The following is a 21,964-nucleotide window of genomic DNA, read 5'->3' on the forward strand; positions in this document are numbered from 1 at the left end:
TTCAATGATCAATCTGCCTGTGTGAGTACAGTGGACAGTACCACTGTTATTAAAGGCCAGGACTTAACCCTTTAAGGTGTAAGATCACAAATATGCGATTAGAATGTGCTTAAGTGAACATTAATGCTAAAGTTACCACTACTACTGGGAATTGAAATCAATTGACTTCTAGAACAGTTGCTTAGAAATTTGAAAAGAAAGAAAAACATTCCACAAAACCAATACTCTTCACAGGGTTAACATTGCTCCACAATACTGTCAGGCCAAACAACACCATCATGTCAATTGTATTAATTCCTTTTCATTTAAATTACAGTGGCAAGAAGTGATTAGAGCCCTTATGTAACACAGATGAAGAAGAAGAAAAAGAACCATAATAACAGGAATAGCTGGAACGGTACTTACAGGACTTTGGAGGTAGGGGTCCTCCTCTGCCATGGCGTCTGCAAAACAAAAAGAGGTTTCACTGAAATCACCTTCAACTTCAACTGATGGTGGAGGACAACTTTCTGTTGGCTTTCAAAGAAACACATCCACAAGCCCTGCAGCATCTTAACAAAAATCAGTCCAGGAGGACCATGGTGTCTGCTGCTTAGGTGTTGCTGCTTAGGTGCTGCTGTACAAGTGATCAGGTAGTTTAAGTCATCAATTTGCTATGGAGCCCATACACTGTGTTCTCAAGGCCTTAATTGGCTACTGATTGAAAGGAAACTACAAATACCTGCAGACACTGCTGCCCACCAGGAATAGAGTGAGAGGTCAAAATATGTACGTGAAATGACACGAATTTCAGATTTTATTTTTATCTAGATTTGTTAAACAACTTAGAACATGTCATCTATTTTATCAAACCACCCAATATTTAGGTGAGCAAAAGTATTGGAACATGTGACTGACGGGTGTTACTTGTTGCCCAGCTGTGTCCTGTTAGATTGATTGGTTAAACAATGAATAGCTCTGAATGTCTCCTCTTGGTTTTAGCATTGGGGTTTCCTGTGAAGACTGCATTTGTGTGAGAAAAGATGAACCAACATGAAGACCAGAGAAGAAAAAGCCATTTTGAAGCTTAGAAATGAGGGAAATCAATCATATCCATTGCACAAGCAATGGGGACGACATGTACAACAACTGGGAATGTCCAGAAAAAGAAAGAAACCCCTGGCGTGCTGAGCAACAGACATCAAACAGGTCAACCAAGGAAAACAACAGCAGTTGATGACAGAAACATTGTGATAGCTGTGAAGAAACCCCCCAAAATATTGGTCAGTGACATCACAAAGAATCTACACATGGCATGGACGAAGGTACCTCAATCAACCGTTCAAAGAAGACTTAGAGAGCAGCAATATAGAAGCTATACTACAAGATGCAAACCACTCTTCAGTGGAAAAAATTGGAAGACGAGATTACAATTTGCAAAGATGCACAGAAATTAGCCTAACTTCTACCAACGTGTTGGAAAGGCCAAGGCAAGACAATGACCCAAAACACACTGCCAACAGACAGGACTTCATAAGTGAGACAAAGGGGAAGGTTTCTGACTGGCCAAGTCATGCATGCATGAGCATACATTTCACCTCCTGAAGAGGAGATTGAAGGAGATTGAAGGGAACACACCCCCCACCCCCCCAATGCTTCTTTTTCTCATTGATGTAGATCCATAAATGAGCAAAAGAAGCATGTCTAGCTGTTAATCACTCATGAGAGCAACCTGTTTTCCATACTTTTTCCTTGAGTAGGTATAGTAGTATACATAAGTTGTTATCAAATATTTTAAAGCATAAGTTATATTTTAGCCTCTTTCCCAATCAACAAGAAACCTGTTTTCTGTGTTTCACCTTAGTTTCATAGTTGGCTTGTGTTGACACATTCTTAGACAATACGTAAACAATTCTTAAACACCCAATAAATGCTGTGGACAGAGGTTGTCAATTGCCATCTGGATCCAAAGTGAAGTACAAATCCTTCATCACCCCGAAAACATGGTGGCCCGTAGTGAGTAGAAAACAATAGATCAAATAGTAGCAAATGTTTTTGTTTTTTTTGTCTTCTCCCCAGAAACCTGGGCAGGTACCCTTTATCTCACTGAAAGCATCCTATTTTAAGACCGTTATTCTAGACAAATTCTCACTTTGTGCTTCAGTACAACAGTAGCCAGCTTCACTCACATGAATAAACGATCATATGAATAAATTAATGTAACATTCAAACTGTCATATCACGTGACTACAAGGGATATACTACTTATTAAGAGTCTAAGATAAAGCAGATCATATTATTATTTACCATATTATGAAATGCAAATTACCTAATTAGTTAACTCAAAAAATAGCTAGCTTGCCGTATCTAGTTGCTTCGCTAGCTAACTGATCATCATAGGGCAAGCCGCTAATTAGCTAGCAGGTTAGCATTAACCCCGTTCAGTACTACAGTTAACTTTGTTAGTGTTAGCTAACTTCACAGTCTGTACTAATGTATCACTAACTTACTATAACAGCGTCCTTGGATTCAACATAAATTAAAAATACGCAGGAGTAAAATACCTTTGCTAAACTAACAACTATGAAACTGCTGGAAATATTATCTAGTAGCACTGCTTTATGAGGAAGTGGATACAAAAGCTTCAGCCACAACTAGAGCCCAAAAACAAGACTGAAGAAAAGTGGATAGCTTATCCTGCCATCTACCCAACTATCAATTAAGTTAACGATATAGCTACGTTTATGACAAGCTCATATTCCTGATACACGAGAAAGCCTACCTTTTCGAGTCACACTTCGTCCAGGTTTATGTTGCTAGTGCAGTAGTTGGTTAGTCTGGTAGGTGACAACTCCGTTCAAACTGATGATTGCTACCTTGCTAACTTGGTAGCTATAAATTAGCTAGCTATAATCCGCCGTGTCAGTCTTCTGCATTTGGCGAGATCAAAACGTGCGTATGTTTGATAGGAAAGTACAGATATACCTTTTATATATAACTGCGAATACACATATGAATACTCGTTGAAAGTTAGACAGTCTTGTGGCTCGAGTTATGAGGATAACAGCCTCTGTTTCTCGGTGTTTGTTAAAACTTGACTTCCTTGCTGGAAATTCCCAGTGACGTAAAGCCGAAAATCGACTTTTGTCGTGCTGCCCTCTGGTGGATACAGTCTTAAAATGTTGCCTCAAAGCTGCGAATGCCTCCGGTGCATGCAATATTCATATTATAAAACACCTATTAAACACACTAGGACGTATGAGATTTTATACACACTGTTACAGCTTCAAGGTCAATATATTTATGACTTACAAAAAGATGCTACTGATGAACCGCAGTTGGGTATCTACAATTCTATTAAAATATTCTGTATACATGGCAATATGGCTACCACATACTAACCGTATTTAATTTATTGCAATTACATTTCTTTGTTTGACTGAAACACTGAATTGCTAGATGGGTTATGATATACTAAAATTACGTAATAACAATCTACTAATGTTCTAGGTAGAGCACATTGCCATTGTACCCAATGGTGCATGCATCAGTCCAGAGTGGCCCTGTATGGGATGCTATATTCAGGAAAAAAGTGTCTAAAAATGTTAAAGAAAAACTCATACACTGATACTTACTAGCACGGTAATAGAGTACTGTTGTACTTTTTGTGTTTTTTTCCCTTAAAGAACTAGAAACATACCTGGTACTGGGTTCACAGCAGATCATATAAGCGCTATTAAGTGATATGTAATTCTCTATGTCACACTTTATAAGACTTTCTGCTTAGTAATTGAAATTAATGTGATATACGGAGAGGACCAACTATTCTGGAGCTTTAAAGGCATTTCATATGTTAATTGTAATATTAATGCTGAACAAAATTAATTGTCATAGATGTTGTATAACAATGACCATTATTGACTTCTGGACAGAAATGCAATAATGCATTGCCTGTATTTCAGACTTCTACCACAAATTAACTTTGGTTCGGTTTATTGGGTTTTGGGAAGTTTTCACATGAAGTATGAGTGGTAACCACTAGGAGGCTGTCTTGGATTGGTAACTGAATTCCTTTTTTTATGGAATGGATATACACTCACTGAGCACCTTATTAGGAACACCTATAGACCTACTTATTCATGTGATTACCTAATCAGCCAATTGTGTGGCAGCAGTGCAACGTATACAATCATGCAGATACAGGCAAGGAGTACCTGACTTTGACTGTGAAATGATTGTTGATGCCAGACAGGGTGGTTTGAGTATTTCAGGAACTGCTGATCTCCTAGGATTTTCACAAACAACATTCTCTGGAGTTTGCAGAAAATGGTGCAAAAAACAGAAAAACATCCACTGAGCAGCAGTTTTGTGGGTAGAAATGCTTTGTCAGTGAGAGAGGTCCGTGGAGAATGGCCAGACTGGTCAAAGCTGACAGGAAGGTGACAGTAATACAAATAATCACACATTACAACAGTGGTACGCAGAAGAGCATATCTGAACAGACAACACATAAATACCTAATAAAGTGCTTGTACTTTCAGTTTCAATTCCCAAAGCACTGCCACTGGATCAGTCCCAACTTTTTACATACTATGGTTTGGATAATGAAATATAACAAAGTATAATGAATGCATTGGCATAGGTTCATTTTCAGAGGTGAAATCACAATGACTCAATTAACTGAAATGGACAGCTATGTTCCATATAAATACCCATATTCATCAGACTATGTATTACCAAAATATGTTTTATTTCTTTATTTATGAATTTTGCTTTTGTACAATGGTCTTGCACATACTAACTAGAATCCACTACACACTGCAAAAAAAAAAACTTTAATTACAATAATAATGAAAATTTTAAAAATAACACTGTCTCAATAAAATGATTGAATATCACTGAAGTGATTACATGAGTTATATATAAGTTATTTTGTCTAAAATTATGTTTATTTCATGAAATGAAATTAACCCTATTGCCATGCTTTGCATTCCCCTGTTAATGTTTTCGTTTTCCTTTGTGGTTCTAGCGCATTTTGTCCCATCTCACTTTCCGTAGTCTTCATTCATTCTGTCATTCAGTTCACCTGTGTCTCCTTACCTGTTTCCTTCACTCACCTGTTTGTCCTTTCTGTCCAATCACTTTGTGTATTTAACCACCCTCATATTTGTTTTCCCTCAGTTCTTTGCCAGATTGTAATGTGTGCTAACCATGCTCTCATATTTGTGAGACGTCGACCACTCAACTGCAAGGGGGCAAAGTGGATAGGTGTCAGGACAGAAGAACCAATGGCAACCCAGAAATTAACTGAATAAGCATCTCTATTCAAGAACTGACAGGTCAGACAGGCAATGGTCAAACACTGGCAGACTGGTATGGCAGAGAACACAGTTTGTGGTGGCGGCCAATAGCAATATGGGGCAAAAGGGTATGACAAGGGTAATCCAAATCTTGGTCATTGTCACAGGCGAAAGTCCAAACACAGAAATGCAGACAGAACAGGCAAATGTACAGACTGAGATCCAAGAAACTAAATCCAATACACAAAGCAAAGTCCAGTAACAAGTGATCCAAATAGAGCAGAAGAATAATCCAATAAGGGGTAGTTTGGGGTACACAAAATAGGTCATACAGCCAGGTACCAACAATAATATGATAAATTGTCTTGCATGAATAAACTATTTTTTCTTAGCTTTCCTATTAAAGACACACACATATTTTTCTTGTTAAAAACGGTATCTTGGTAAAAGCAGACTGGCTATGTGCGGGGTGGCCCATCAGATATTAGGGGTGGCACCCCGTCCACCCCTTTAGAATCGCCCTTGACATATTTATGGAACCAAGCACGACTGTTCTGGCAATCGTTGATTTCCTAATCCGTTTTCCTAGAACTATATTTTTGCCGGGACTATACCTAAGAGAGAATTTTGTCTTTAACTACTTATTGCTGCGTAAATGCATTGCTAGATTGTTTCCGTACCAAACTAATGTAAAACATGTTACGTTTCTTGCAGGGGGTTTTCTACGCTTTTCAATAAAGTATGTGTCCTTTTCAGGTAATTGACAGTTTAGGAATATCCATCCATTATCTGAACCCGCTTATCCTGAACAGGGTCCCAGGGGGGCTGGAGCCTATCCCAGCATACATTGGGCGAAAGGCAGGAATACACCCTGGTCGGGTCACCAGTCCATCACAGGGCACACACACCATTCACTCACACACTCATTCCTATGGGCAATTTAGACTTTCCAATCAGCCTAACCTGCATGTCTTTGGACTGTGGGAGGAAACCGGAGTACCCGAAGGAAACATGCAAACTCCGCACAGAGAGGCCCCGGCCGACGGGGATTCGAACCCAGGACCTCCTTGCTGTGAGGCGGCAGTGCTACCCACTGCACCATCCGTGCCGCCAATATCGCTGGGTTCGCATAGCATAATTAATATACAGACGTGCGTAATTGCAGGATTTGGACTTACTTTAGATAAATTGTTCTGGCTAACGGGGCTTCATTATTTCATTTGGTATGACATTATTTATTCCATTGTGATGTGAAGAGTGAAAAATGTGACAGTATGCCTCTCCTCTACTCAATTAGAATGTATATGTTCCATGATTTCAAAGCTTTAACTCCGTATTATAAAATGTTTTAAGATGTAACATTGAATACAAAGGGTATCAAGTTTTTAGGGTGCAGGCTGACATTGGGGAAACACACACACGGGCACGCACGCTCACACGCACACACGCACACAGACACACACAAAGGACCATTGAAATTGAATGACTTCGCCCTGAACCGCACGAGCCAGGGCGAAGCAAGCCCGATACGTTTACTCTGTTCGGGAGTGAATTGATCTTTGTACTGCGAGAGTGCTGAAATAATCTCTTGCCCTGTTAATGTTTGCATTTGTGCAGAGATTTAAACAAGCCAACATAGGATATGCACGTGTGGTAGGCGTAATTACTTATTTATTGTGGCAGTGAAAGGATAAAAGCGCTTGCACGTTGGCATAATCTTGTACCTTGCTAAAGAATTAAATCGCGGTTAACGGTGAAATAGTCGACTTCTTCAAAGGGAATCTCGCCTCTGTGAGTTAAATTAAACCGGGCATTGCTCAATAATCAGATATTTGTGTAGTGCACGTCTACAGTATCAACGCTGAAGTTGGCTATAATTTTCTGATAAAGACCGACCACGTCAACTTTCGCAAAGCACGATGAGTACAGCCAGACCTCGCGTGGTGAACATCATGACAATATTGGTTGCAGCAACATGTATTCTAGCACCCGTTGTCTCTGTGCAAGTATCGACGTTTTTAGAGGACATTTTTATTTTCTATGGTGAAAGGGACACTTTATCAACTGAAAACCTCGAGAAAATGCTACAATTACTGGAAACCAGAAACCCAGACCAAATATTGGAAGGAGGAAACTTATCGATACAGTCAAAGGTACGCTTCTATGTTTGGTTAGTTACAAGTACTATATGAAATGCCTACAATCATTCATCAGACGAAATACTGTTTGGTAATCACAGTTACAAATAGGCTACAGAATTAAAATTTTAAATTGACATGTTTGGCACGTGTTAAGTGCACTCTTCATGACGATGATAGTATTACTGATCAATGGCTAATCCCTATCGGCATTCAAAATCAGAGATAAAAAGAGATTGAATAATATGCTGGTTTTGAAGTAAGCCAATCTCATTCAATTCAATAATAATAATGAACTAAATAATGAAACTGATGAAAATGAAACTAAATAATTAACATACCTAATTTTATTGGATTGTATTTTGACATGTTGACTTGTATGTCATGAAATACATGTTCTGGGTAACTTTATCCGTATTTGATCCATTATTTCTTATAAACCTGAGTGTGCAGTGTTTATACTTGTACCATGCATTGATTGAAATGCTGTGTAAAAAACTTGAGCACACTCCATAATTACTGTTACTGTTAACTCTTGTATTATTTAATCAGCTCTATTAGGGTCAAAAGTACTCCATTAGAGTTTATTCTACACTGACAATTTGCTGTGCATTTTATCAACTTTTTGGAGAGGGGTTGGGTAACACTGTCTATACCAGGCCATTGAAACTAGTAGGTTTGCACAAACCTTTAATACAATCAATCACTGCAATATACACTGGCTGAGGTTTTTAATTCAGCATAAACTGCATCCACATGCTAAGCTTTCCACTGTCTGGTTTACCATGCACTTGACTACAGCGTCAACAGAGAATTGCATTCAAATTTGCAATCCGTTTGTTTGTTGTTAATTTACATTGGGTTAATTGAATCCTTTGCCAGATTAAGTGACTTTTTTATCTTGTGTAGGTCGTATAAAAGTGTAAGTATTTGTGAGTACAGGGCACACAGAATTCCCCATAAGGTCACTGCTGTGTTATCTCATCTGCTACAGCATCAGAACAACCACTGAGAGAGTAAGACATGCACGTTGATGCACGTGCACCATTCATATCGCCTGCAGGGGGTTAGTCCAGTGTTAATTCAGTTTATGAGTACATATGAGTCCAACTGGGACTGTGCGTACTCAGAAATAGTTGATTCAATGCTTAGCAATTTACTGTCCCTTGACTTGTGTCTTGGGCATTTAAGCGATCTGAACCTGAATACATTTCCACCCTGCTATTTTATCACCAGCCAATCGTATAGCTGAGATTAGCACAGCTTCATCCATTCCATTGATGATTTTAAGTCTCATCTTATTTCTGTTTTTGTTTATTTTGTCCTTATTTTCTGTTTTTATTATTTTAATCTGCATATCAAATTTTGTTTGTATTTTACCAAGGGCAAAGTATTACCTTTTGTTTCCACTTTCAAGCACGTTAAGCTAATAAGCTGCTCCTTGTATAAAAGTTTCTCAATGAATAAAAAAAGTTTTTAAAAAAAATGTATTTGTGCTCTGTCCCTCACCGCAGTGCCTGTCAGCGAATGACATTTTATCTGAGTATGGCTTTAGCAACCTCAGCGAGCTGAGTGCAGGTCATTTGGAGAGAATTTGCCCTGCCCTTCTGAACCAGGCTGTTCTGCCCCCCTGTCCCATCAATGCGCCCGTCACAGAGGAACCCCTGCATGCCCACGGTGAGGCCTTGCTTCATTATATCCAAAAATGAAATGTATTTATATATTCAAATATAACTCCAGTTGAATAGTTACACTCAGTGAGCGCTTTATTAGGTAGACCTCTACGCCAGCTTTTTAATGCAAATATTTAATCGGCCAATCATGTGGCAGCAACTATATGCATACAAGCATGCAGAGGTTCAGCTGTTTTTCAGACCAGAATGGGGAAGAAATGTGATCTAAGTGACTTTGACCATGGAATGATTGTTGGTGTCAGACATGGTGGTTTGAGTATCTCAGAAACTGCTGATCTCCTGGGATTTTCACGCACAACAGTCTCTAGAGTTTGCAGAGAATGGTGCGAAAAACAAAAAAACATCCAGTGAACAGGAGTTCTGCGGGTAGAAACGCATTGTTAATGAGAGAGGTGACTGGAAGGTGACAGTAATGCAAATAATTACACATAACATCAGTAGTATGCAGAAGAACATCTCTGAACACACAATGCATCAAACCTCTAAGTGGATAGGCTACAGCAGCAGAAGACTTAATAAGTCTAATGAATACCTAATAAAGTGATCACTGAGTGTATATATGGAACAGAAATAAAACAGTAAAACAAACAGTAGTTGGAATCTTTTCCAAACTTAAACACGCATTGCCAAGGACTCTGCTGTGATTTCTGCATGGATGCACAATGTGTTCTTTTGTGGTCTTTCAGCTCGGTGAAATGATCTGATGGCGTATACGTGATTCCTCTTGAACTTATATAAACTCTGTAAGAGTTAAAATAGCTCTGAACTTTTTTACTGTATTGTAATAGAATATCAACAAGGTGCCACAGTAAAATGTCCAGTGTTAAGTCAACTTTCACAATAGGGTCCATATGTATTCTGTATTGATTTAACACTTTTTCTGTATGCCTTCAATGATTAAATAATGACAGAAAATCAGTTTTACAACATGTTCTGATAAATCCATAGAGGTATTTTGAAGTGACAGATTTTGAAGTTTTGGAATTTTATTGATTTGTTACTCCTCCTGATATTATATGTTTATCCACCATGAAATAATAAACCACAGCCTTTACCAATGACCATGAAGTAAATAAATTGATATCTGAAAACAGACTTTTCTAGACATGTTTTGTTTTGATGTTGTTGTTTTCTTTTTCATTTTTATTCTGGGATGGCAAAAACACAAGTGGAAAGGGCTATCAGACTTGCAAGTAGGGAGTTGCAATAATCTAGTCTTGTTGATTGTACTCTTCAAGGGTTCTGAATTTCTGTATGTTCACACTAGGACTCGGAACAGTACTGTCCTCTCAGGTCAACTTTTGCACTTGTTCTTGTGTTTGATTTGCACTTAGTTGTACGTCGCTCTGGATAAGAGCGTCTGCTAAATGCCACGTAATGTAATGTAATGTAGTCTGGAGATTACCTTAGCCTGGACGAGTAGCTGTGTGGAGTACGTGGTCAGGTATGGTCGGATCTTCCTGATGTTATTGAGAAAGAATCTGCAGGAGTGGGCAGGCACTGTAGTACCATCAATGGTGAAAGTCAATTGAGTGGTGTCTATGGTACCTTTCTGGTGTCTGTGCATAGTGTACAGTAAGTCTATTTTGAGAAGAAGCAAGTGTTACCACTAGTGTTGCCACAGAGGGGATGGTTTCTAAATCCTTTAGATTGAAACTGCTCCAGCCTAATCATGGCCTGATAGTGACTGACAGGCCATGATTAACTGCATTTCGGCAGTTGGACTTGGAACCCGAAGGATTCGTGTTCAAATCTCAAGTAGAATTCTTACTTTTAAAAGATTGAAATTAATTGAGCAGTATCCCTTTGGGCTGAAAGATATTTAGTACCAACTTCCTAGTTCCAATGGGAATTCATTGATCACCACACTAACATTTTGTGTATCATATATATAGTCCCCTCAAAATGTATTGGAACAGCAAGGCCAATTCCTATGTTTTTGCAATACACTGAATAGATTTGGGGTTGAGATAAAAAGATGAACACGCGACAAGAGTAGAATTATTTTCAGGTTTGGTGTTTTTCGTTCTCTAGTTTTTGTCTAAGTGCCTAGCGTTTCCGGGCTTTGTTACCCTCTGTGCCCACTGTGCCTGTGTAGTCTGTCTGTCAGTTAATTTCACGCCATTCATTAGTTTCACCATTGTTTCACTTCCTGATTGTTTCCCACACCTGATTGCCATTTCCCTCTTGTTACCTGTGTTATAAAAACCCTTTTGTTTGTCTAGTTCGTCGCCAGATTGGTATGTGTCCTGACCATACTGTCCAGCATTATATTCTGATTGATACCTGTTACGATCTATTTTTTGTTTTCGACTTCTGCATTTAGCTTTTCCCGTCTGTCTAGTTTTGAACTGCTGTTTATCGACCTGTTTTTGTTTTTCAACTTCTGTCTTTGGATTCTGTTCTTGTCTGCTCTGCCCGCTCTTTACCGAACCGTCGCCTGTGACTACGACTTCGCTTTGGATTACCCTTGATATATCTGTTTGCTGGTGTATTGACCCTTTGGCTGGACACTGTATAACATACTGCCTATTCCCTGCTATTCCCGTTTGCTGGCTATCGAACCCCCCCTGTCTGACCTGCCATTTTTACAATAAAGACTTTGAACGGAAAGCTACACCTTGGTCTTGCTACTGGGTATTTACACCTAATGAAGTCCTTTGTTGTGTTGGCAGTGTGCTTTGGGTCATTGTCTTGCTGCATGATGAAGTTCCTCCCAATTAGTTTGGACTCATTTCTCCATAAGTTGGCAGATGTTTCCTTCCTGACAGTAATGCAAGTAACTACACATTACAACAGTGGTATGTAGAAGAGCATCTCTGAACACACAACCTCTAAGCGGATTGGCTACAGCAGCAGAAGACCAATAAGTCAAAAAAAAAAGTAATAAATACATAATAAAGTGCTCACTGAGTTAATATGTGGAGTGCTTAAATAGCTGATGCTATGAGAACTTACGTACATTTTATTGCACCTATGTATCTTGGTAGTTTTATTATGTAATGATTTTACTGCTAATGACCTATTTATTAGTAGCCATTCTGTTTCTGTATAGAGCTTAAACTTTAGTCAGTTGTGTCTGTGCCAGATAATTAACAGAACATTGTCACTGTGCCTGTGCATTAGAGTTGCATCATGGGCCATTATTTGATAATAAGTATATCAGATTAACCATATCAGATTAAGTGAGGAAATTGAAAAGCAGAAACGGTGACCAATAATTTCTTGGCATGTACCTATCATCATCTACCATTAGCAATAATTCCACCCCCCTACACTATCTCAACTTCTACTCATGATTTCTGCTTGTAAAAAAAATCTATCTGTCTAGTGTGGTAAATGGTAAGCATTTAAATAGTGCCTTTATCCAAAGCGCTGTACAATTGATGCTTCTCATTCACTCATTCATACATGCACTCACACACCAACGGCGATCAACTGCCATGCAAGGTACCAACCAGCTCGTCAGGAGCATTTAGGGGTTAGGTGTCTTGCTCAGGGACACTTCGACACACCCAGGGTGGAATCTTATTGTGAGCCACTGACCTACCAGTGCCTTTGTGTAAAACAACTCTGATAAGAGTACTTTTTACTCTGTCATATAAACTCTGTATGAGTTTGACAAACACTGTATTCTACTGTCTACTTGCCCTCGCCTTCAACATCCTTGAACCAAATATCAATTGCATTCTTTCATTCTTCTTGCCATAATTTAGTTTTGAAGTGGAAGAAAGCAGTGCTTTTGTGCAATAAACTTGATCGTACTCTGATACAGGGGCAAAGTGTATGTCAGCGTTATCTAAGCTTGTTGCATGGGCTGCTGGAGCCTGGTTTCGTACACTAGCCGTACTCAGTGAAACGCCTGCTGGGGGACAATCCTCCATTAGAGTTTGCCCTGTGGAATGTGATTACCATCTGGGCTGGGGGAAGAAGAGTGACTGGTATGCAGCTTGGCAGCACTGATGTTTCCATGGAAATGCACATACGCCTCTTAGCAGCAGAGATTGGTCACTTTTGTGCAGTGGGAAGAGCTGAGCTTTACTCTAATTGGAAGAATCAGGGGTAGGAGGATGTCCTTCAGGTTTTGGGTGTCTGTCTTGGCATGATCAGTTTTTCAGTGGCCTCCTAGTTTCAGTTCGTAGTTGTCCAACAATCCCCTGTGCTTACTACAGTACTGTAGTGTTTATATTTTACCAAGGGCGAAGCATGGTCTTTTGTCTCAGCTTTTAACCACATCAAGGTACATGTGACAGACTGGATCCTTATGTGGATATTCACTTGTATGCCAGGCTATGTTCCATTCAAAGGCCTATTATAGTAGTTCTGGACATTGGACTGATTGATGTTAATAATTCATCGGACTGCAGACTTGAAGGGCTTTGCCTTAAACGAACTGGGACTATATAATTTACGCAAACTCTAAGCAGACACCAGGTCCGCCAGCCGTAGTTCCTATGGCATATCTTATCAGTGGTGTGGGCTGTTGGCATGATGACTGACAACAGTGTCTTCCAGGGTTAATACAGTAGGTTGTGGGTGAGGAATGTTCCCCAGGGTAGCTGTAAAGGGCCACCTCTGTCTCCCCCTTCCCCAGATGTCTGGGGATTTGGGGTCTTGGCGGTCACCATTATTAATCTGGCTGCACTACTTGGTCTGGCACTCATCCCCTTCACCAAGAAGCCCTACTTCCCCAAGGTGCTGACCTATTTCATTGGCCTGGCCATCGGCACCCTCTTCTCCAATGCTGTGCTGCAGCTCATCCCAGAGGTGAGAGGACCAATATATGACCATATATAACTATCTTCCTCACAACAAGAAGGTCATGGGTTTGAGCCCTACCTCGGTCTTTCTATGTGGAGTTTGCATGTTTTCCCCGTGTTTGTGTGGGTTTCCTCTGGGTACTCCAGTTTCGTCCCACAGTCCAAAGACATGCAGGTTAGGGACTACGGATGAAAATGAGCTCATTAGTTAACCCTGGCACATTTACATTGATGTGGAAACTGAAAATGTGTATTAATGTGCTCTGTCTCTGGTAAATCAATAAAATACTACTAATTAACAGCTCAACAAGCTCTCTAGCTGTTGAATGAGGTGCACATTGTTAGAGTTAGAGTGAAAACCTACAGGATGGTAGAACTCCCGATTGTTCCAGGACACATTAATCTGATATCATATGTAATTCTGTATTAGAACAGTAATTCAGTGTCATAATGTGTACAGGGACACAGTCATTTCATTTCACAAACATTTTGTGTCATAATATGTGCAAGGACACCGACTTTTAATATCATGCTTAGGCTGAGCATTACCATATAGGTCACGTAGTTTATATATAAAATCATACATCAATTGTCATCTTGACATCAAGTAAAAATTATTCAGTTATTACAGTATTACAGACTTACACATGTTTTTCTTTGTTTTTCTTTTTCTCAAATGAGCAGGCCTTGGGGTTTGATCCAAAATCTGACAACTACACCGCGAAAGCCGTCGGAATATTTGGAGGATTCTATTTGCTTTTCTTCATAGAAAGAATACTGCAGATGGCACTAAAAATCCACACTGAGGTTTGTTTCTTTGTTGTCCCCATGGATTTTATGGAAAAATAGAGATATAATAATTCAATAAAAACACCTGCTGTTATGTGGAATATTTAAGTTAGTGGACTGACTGAACTAGGATTGAACCAGGAAATGAAGCAAGGCACCGTGCCCTGACTTCATCATAGCAAAATAACACATTCTGATTTGTTACATTATGAATAGAAGTTTTGGAAAATACTATTAATTAGTATAGCGCTTAGTGTATTTTGTCTTTGTAATTTATTCATGAAATTCAGCTAACTTGGCCTCTTTGCTCAACTGCAAATAATATTTAAGGATGTTCCATGTTTTTTTTTCCATTTGATGTTGTGGAGTTTTGCCTTAACCAGGCAACTCTAAAGCAACCACTGCATAGAGAGCCATATACAGACAGACGTGAGTTCACATACAGTACACTCTAAAGCAACCACTACATAGAGAGCCATATACAGACAGACGTGAGTTCACATACAGTACACTCTAAAGCAACCACTACATAGAGAGCCGTATACAGACAGACGTGAGTTCACATACAGTACACTCTAAAGCAACCACTACATAGAGAGCCATATACAGACAGATGTGAGTTCACACACAGAACACTCTAAAGCAACCACTACATAGAGAGCCATATACAGACAGACGTGAGTTCACATACAGAAACACTCTAAAGCAACCACTACATAGAGAGCCATATACAGACAGACGTGAGTTCACATACAGAAACACTCTAAAGCAACAACTACATAGAGAGCCATATACAGACAGACGTGAGTTCACATACAGTACACTCTAAAGCAACCACTACATAGAGAGCCATATACAGACAGACGTGAGTTCACATACAGAAACACTCTAAAGCAACAACTACATAGAGAGCCATATACAGACAGACGTGAGTTCACATACAGTACACTCTAAAGCAACCACTACATAGAGAGCCATATACAGACAGACGTGAGTTCATGTACAGAACACTCTAAAGCAACCACTACATAGAGAGCCATATACAGACAGACGTGAGTTCATGTACAGAACACTCTAAAGCAACCACTACATAGAGAGCCATATACAGACAGACGTGAGTTCACATACAGAAACACTCTCTAGCAGAGCAAGGCAGTAAGTGAAGAGTATTAGTAAAGACGCATTGGCATTGTTGCAACACGCATTGATTGTGTTGGTATGATGTGTTCTTCTTAGCCTCTCTCTCGTTTCCCTCCCATGTTTTCAGCCTGCGCACAGTCACTTCAGTCCCCCAGATCAGCTCCAGAACGGGGATGTGGCGGGCAAAGTCGAAGTCATCGCCGTCACCAGCTTCAGCAATGTCAACAGTGACAAGGCCAGCATGACCTCTGAACTAGCAGAGCAGGTATCAGCCAGGCCCTTTCACCCACAAGTGAAGATGCAACAGGAAATCTCCACGTGGGTCTGCTCTTAGTTTCTGAAGCGTGATGTGCATCACATTTGTTTGTTGACAAAAATGTTGACAAAATTGGGTAAGGTAAACATAGTTTACCATACCCAAAGTGTAGGATGACGTGGATCACATTGGTTTGCAGATTAACATGTATGCCCTAGTTTGCCTTACCTAAAGTTTAGTTTCGCATGGAGAAATTCATTTCAACGGTATAACATCCTAAGATAAAAAGCTTACACTGAGCAGTTTTGAGCTGTTCTCAAAACTTGTTCTTCATTTTGAGTTGAGTATAAGTGCATGTCTAAATTACACCACACATAATTATCATTGTTGGAAGTTAGTACCAATCAGAATTAACTACTTATTGCTGACACACTGGCATATGGTAATACTGTCTTTTATAGAGACTTTTGTTGGCCTTTGTTTGTAGTCAAGAGAGATCTACTATATACCCTAAAGAAAAACTCAACTGTTTTCTGACAGCAATGCTACCCTGGTATGGACATCTCGTGGGCAGAAAGGGATTTGCTGGTATCGCTAAAATGAGATAGAGAAAGTAACATTAATGGGTAACAGGGGTGTGGGCGGGTTGAAGCTGACCTTGAAATTAAACACTCTTGGAATCACGGAAGGGCAAGTGAAACCATCTGAGAAACATTTTCCGTTTTCATGACGGTGCAGATGCTTGTGAGTTGCACTTGGCGCCTTTGAGCACTTTCCTCAAAATAGAGACTTTCTGACAACAGTCTTCATATCAGTTTCCGCAGCAGCAGAGGGTAACAGCTGGGGAGGGAAGGGGGGTCAGTGAACCTGTGTCACATGACCTGTACCACCGCTGTGCGTTTCCTCCGGTTTGAGCTCAAAACATGGATAAAAAAGAACCGCATTCCTATGCCTAATAAGTGAGGAGGGTTATTTCAAATGGTGTTGTCTGTGTAGTAGGAAACAGACTGTGGTCTGTACATAAGTTGAGCTGATGTATTTATGCCTGTCCTCAACAGACATGGTGCCCTTCGCACCTCTCTCCCCTGTGACTCTGATTTAAGAGGTCTCATTTAGTGTGCTTGACACCTTGAGAAAGGTCCAGAGTGGGCAGATAATCTGAATGAACACCAGCAGGTGACAGCTATACAATTCAATCAGCTCAAAGCTTTGGGTGGCTGTCATAACAACCAAGTATGCAGTTGATAGTCTATAATTTCCTTTTGCCAACACAATATGTTGATGGTTTTTAATAGAAGACTGGGTCATTACACCAGGCAGGGTCATGTACAGGGTGAGCCAGCTGCATTCAGCTGTATTCATCCAACCACAACATTCAGCTCTTCTCAGAACACACAAACAGACATTCACTGCAAACCGCAAGTCTGAAGGCTGTCTGAAAGAATAACATTGGAGCTGTATAATACAACTGTACAAAAAAACTTTCATGGGTCAGTATTTCGTTTTGTTGGTCTAGTTTTAATTGTGTAGCTTACAGTATTTATTGTGTGAAACAATAGCCGGGCACATACAGTCCAGTATTTTTTAAGTTGTCATGTGAAGTATGTACAGCACGGTCTACTGTGAGACTTTGAGATGTTCGTGTCTCTGCCAGGAAATGCACGTCACCACGGGAACCTGCCGCTGGCTCAGGGGGGAGCGTGTCTCCAAGATCAAGACGGTGGCGTGGATGATCACCCTGAGCGACGCCGTGCACAACTTCATCGACGGCCTGGCCATCGGGGCCTCCTTCACCGTGTCTCTGCTGACCGGCTTCAGCACCTCCATTGCCATCGTCTGCGAGGAGTTCCCTCACGAGCTGGGTAAGGACTGCGCCGTCCTGCTGGCCTCACTTTTACAGGGTTTCCATAGCAGCCACATTAGCTCAGGAGGTAAGAGCGCTTATCTGGCAGTCGGAGGGTTGTCCGTTCGGTCCCCGCCCTGGGTGTGTGGAAGCATCCCTGAGCATGACACCTAAGCCCCAATTGCTCCCAACGAGCTGATTGCATGGCAGTCTAGCTATATAAAGTTTATAGATATATAAATGCAGTCCATTTAGGAGAGGGCCTTAGAGATGAAGGATGTCTAAATCTGTGGAAACTCACTTTATAGGTTCTCTAAAGAGAAATATTGTGTACAGCTTGCCACGTTCACCACACGCGGGAGGAGTTCCTGTTTCAGGATTGTTGTGTGAGGGAGCCATGTAGGAAGTGGTAAATCTGATTGAACTTTCTGGCTATAACCCTGATTACAGTGTTTACAATGAGCTTTTGCTTGATCAAATTAGTTATCAACACAATAGCGCATAAGTAGTTCGTACATTTTGTGTCCTGTACACTATATGGTATCATCACTTGCTATTTTTAAGAATGTAAGCATTTGGCTTTATCATGGGGGGAACAATGGGGGGCAGTAATGCTGTCAGGAACACAGAGTTTTGTTTCTCCTCGATGGACTGTGGTCTCTTTCTCCCCCTGTAGGTGACTTTGTGATACTGCTGAACTCAGGCATGAGTATCCCTCAGGCGATTTTCTTCAACCTGCTGTCGGCCATGTCATGCTACCTCGGCCTGGCCATTGGCATCGTGGTGGGGAGCAACTTCGCTCCCAACATCATCTTTGCATTGGCTGGAGGCATGTTCCTCTACATTGCACTGGCTGACATGGTAAGTAATCCATCCATCCATTATCTAACGGACTTATTCCTGGGTCATGGGGAGGTCATTGGTCGAGAGACAAGAATACACCTGGGACAGGTTGGCAAACCACTGCAGGGCACACACAATTCACTCGTGCACTTATACCTACAGGCAATTTAGACTCTCCAATTATCCTAACTTGCGAGTCTTTGGGCTGTGGAAGGAAACTAGAGTGCACCACCGTCCTGTTAGTGAACTACACTCTCCAAAATAATGTTTCCAAAATGACCCCTTTGATTCTATAGAACAGTGGTAACCAAACTCGGTCCTGGAGTACCCCTGTATATGCTGCTTTTTGTTTTAATAAGCTGTTCATTTTTCTTAATTAGGTGCTTTTTATGTCTAGAGAGATTTAAACCAAATTTTTTCAGATAGCTGAGCATACCATAAAGAATAACATTTCCATGTTCATATTGTGCTTTTAACAATACATACATTTTTCTGAAAAACTGCATAAAAAGTGGTAAAATATTTTTAACTTATCAAATTAAAGACTGAAGTGAATCAGTAGGCTCCTAATTGGTGAAGATGTGGACACTTGGCCATCAAAACTAACCATTTTGGAAGATAATGAAGAATTGACAGGCAAAGCAAATGATAAGAAGGCAAACCTGCATTGTGTTGATATATTTAAGGAAAAAAAACAAATGAAATTAAATGTAAAAGAAAATTGCACTTAGGATGACTGCATTTTTGTTTAGAGCCCTTCATGCGTGTTTTACTAGTTGGATTTGCTGCTTTTAACCTGTGAAAGAACCTATGCACTTGTAAATCGCTTTGGATTAAAAGCGTCTGCCAAATGACTAAAATGTAAATGTAAAAATGCATATTCAATTACCTGATGCATATTCAACTACCATATTCAACTGAGGTTAATCTATTAGTTAACCTCAGTCTTGTATTTGTTACCTCTTCTGGTCATTTTATTCTTCATGCCTTCATGCTATTTCTGGCATAATGTGGTTTAAGGTAAACAATCCATGTTAAAATGAAAAGAACCTAATTACTAAAAAACATTAACTTTATTTTTTAAATTATTTAATGGCAATTGGGGTGGAATAAAAACCACCATACACACACAGGGGCACTCCAGGACCAAGTCTGGGAACCACTGCTATAGAAGTTCAAGTGCTCTTTGTCAGGCAAAATGGTTCTTTGTCTGGGACACTTCACACACCTATGATAGAGGGTTGTATAAAAACAGAAAATGGTTCCTCTATGGAGACAAGCCCAAGAAACCTTTTTTCTTTAGAGTTGCACTCAGCACAGATTAAGAACATAATCCGCATCCTTCTGCTCCTTATCAACAAAGAGATAAATATCGCCCTGGGCTGTTATCAAATAAACCTGTTCCCCCTGAGTAATTTGGATAATGAGCTTACTTCCAAAATCTGCACAGTTGGCAAATGTAAAGGTCATTCTTTTACAGTGAATTGCTTCCTTAATTTCAATTTAGCCATGATAAAATAATAAACATATAAAAAATCGGATATGGGATATCTTTTTAAGCCCTATCTTTTCAAGTGTCAGTAGTTAAAATGTTATCAGGTGTAACCATGCATCATCAGGTGCCAGACTGGATAGTTTAAACACATAATGATGTTTGTTTTGTTGTAGTACGTGCAAACCTTTTGTCATTTGAAAATGCTGTTGGCACATTGAGTTTGTTTTATTTCCAACTTGCAAATGCATACACCAAAGTTCACCCATGTTTTACAGACAAACTGAACCAGATATATATTCTCATTGAAGGCCTTTCTCGTCAGTTTGTACAACATTTATTTGATATATTGCAGAAACTACTAGATGTTCCTATCACAATGGAGGCTTGGCTTTGCCCATTAGTGGTTTGTGGATTTATTAAAGGATACCAGGCACAGGTGAAAAGAGAGATTTTGGCTGGATAGGTCAATTTTGAGTTATAATGATATTTAGCGTCCACAATGACTGTAGTTTCATAAAATATATGAAACAATGAGCAGAAATAATAATTTGGGACCATACTATCTAAGAGTTGATTTAAACTTTTTAGTGTGCAGAAAATCTCTGTTCTGCAGACTTGAAGGAGATGAGTGGCACCTATGGGTATTTATTATGACAGTGGTCTGTTGTGATTTCAGTACCCAGAGATGAACGCCATCATGGCCGAACAGGAAAGGTCTGCCAAGAACTCCATCATCTTCTTCGTGATACAGAACCTCGGCCTGCTGACAGGCTTCACAATCATCCTCCTCATTACCATGTTCGCTGGAGAAATCAATCTGGGATAGGGGACAAGGAGAGAGAGAGAAGAGGCCTTTCTAGCAGTCCCATCGCTAGAACTGCAACCCCCATCCCAAGTCGTGGGTCCTGACCAATGCATTGTGGTCTCCACTGTGACTCGACCACTACCGCTCTCAAAGATGCACAATGTTGCCGTGGCAATGTTTTGAGAACACTGTGGCAGTTGGACCAAACCACTCCTCAGAGATGACGAATCTGTTTTGATTGATCCAGTGATTCCTGGACTTTGTAGTTCATGTGATGAAGCATTATTTATTACATGCATTATTATCAATCACAGTACACTGCAGCATTGGTTTGCCTTTTGTTATTTTGCTGCTAATCCATGAGCTTCTGTTGAAAGCTGTGAAAGAAACAACATCAATCAGGCCAAAGAGTTTCCTAAGATTAACCTTGCTGGGCATTGACTGCCAAACCATTCAATTTGACAGCTTTTGCTGTAAGATGCCATATATGTATCATGTCCGTAATAAAAATCACTTAAAAGGTTTGTGGCAGTTGGTTATGTAACCTTGTTCTTGTGAGGTTCCAGTGGTGCTGTAAATATAGCTGTACATCAAAGAAGGGAATATAGAATTTGACATGTCCGAGAGTTGTTTTCATGGTTCTTTTATTGCTGGGGCGGCAAGTGATTTTTATGCAATAGTCTTCTAACTTATAGCAAGAATGTCTTGAAATAATTCAGTATGGTTTTTATAAAAACTTGAAGATTTTCTAACGAATAGTAGTCACTGATTTTGTAATGAGGAAACAACTGTGAGAATGGAAAGCTCATAACAATTTCATAATTGTAACACTGCCATTTTTTACCATCACATTTTTGAACATTTTTTTCAGTTTTTTACACAATCATGTTTGGTAAAATGCAATAAAAAAATATATTTTAAA

At 39.9% G+C, this 21,964-nt stretch overlaps 2 protein-coding genes across 3 annotated transcripts in view; one reads left to right on the plus strand and one right to left on the minus strand.

Moving 5' to 3' along the window:
• Positions 1-3,082, minus strand: part of LOC133131725 (nuclear factor NF-kappa-B p105 subunit-like) — a 30,342-nt gene extending 27,260 nt beyond the window's left edge. For both annotated transcript variants that reach the window (XM_061247149.1, XM_061247148.1), the window contains exons 1-2: positions 2,762-3,082; positions 406-443 (exon numbers count right to left, since the gene is read on the minus strand). In XM_061247149.1, the coding sequence (XP_061103133.1) occupies positions 406-438 (33 nt within the window). In that variant the 5' untranslated portion in view covers positions 439-443; positions 2,762-3,082. The remainder of the gene's footprint in view (positions 1-405; positions 444-2,761) is intronic.
• A 3,703-nt stretch (positions 3,083-6,785) lies between these two features.
• slc39a8 (solute carrier family 39 member 8) lies at positions 6,786-21,964 on the plus strand. The gene is made up of 8 exons (XM_061247064.1): positions 6,786-7,432; positions 8,932-9,094; positions 13,706-13,878; positions 14,556-14,678; positions 15,928-16,065; positions 17,711-17,918; positions 18,576-18,760; positions 20,914-21,964. The coding sequence occupies exons 1-8, from the start codon at positions 7,199-7,201 to the stop codon at positions 21,061-21,063; spliced, it is 1,374 nt and encodes a 457-aa protein (XP_061103048.1). The 5' UTR covers positions 6,786-7,198; the 3' UTR covers positions 21,064-21,964.

Source organism: Conger conger, chromosome 6 (assembly GCF_963514075.1).
Source record: "Conger conger chromosome 6, fConCon1.1, whole genome shotgun sequence".
Classification (NCBI taxonomy): Eukaryota; Metazoa; Chordata; class Actinopteri; order Anguilliformes; family Congridae; genus Conger; species Conger conger.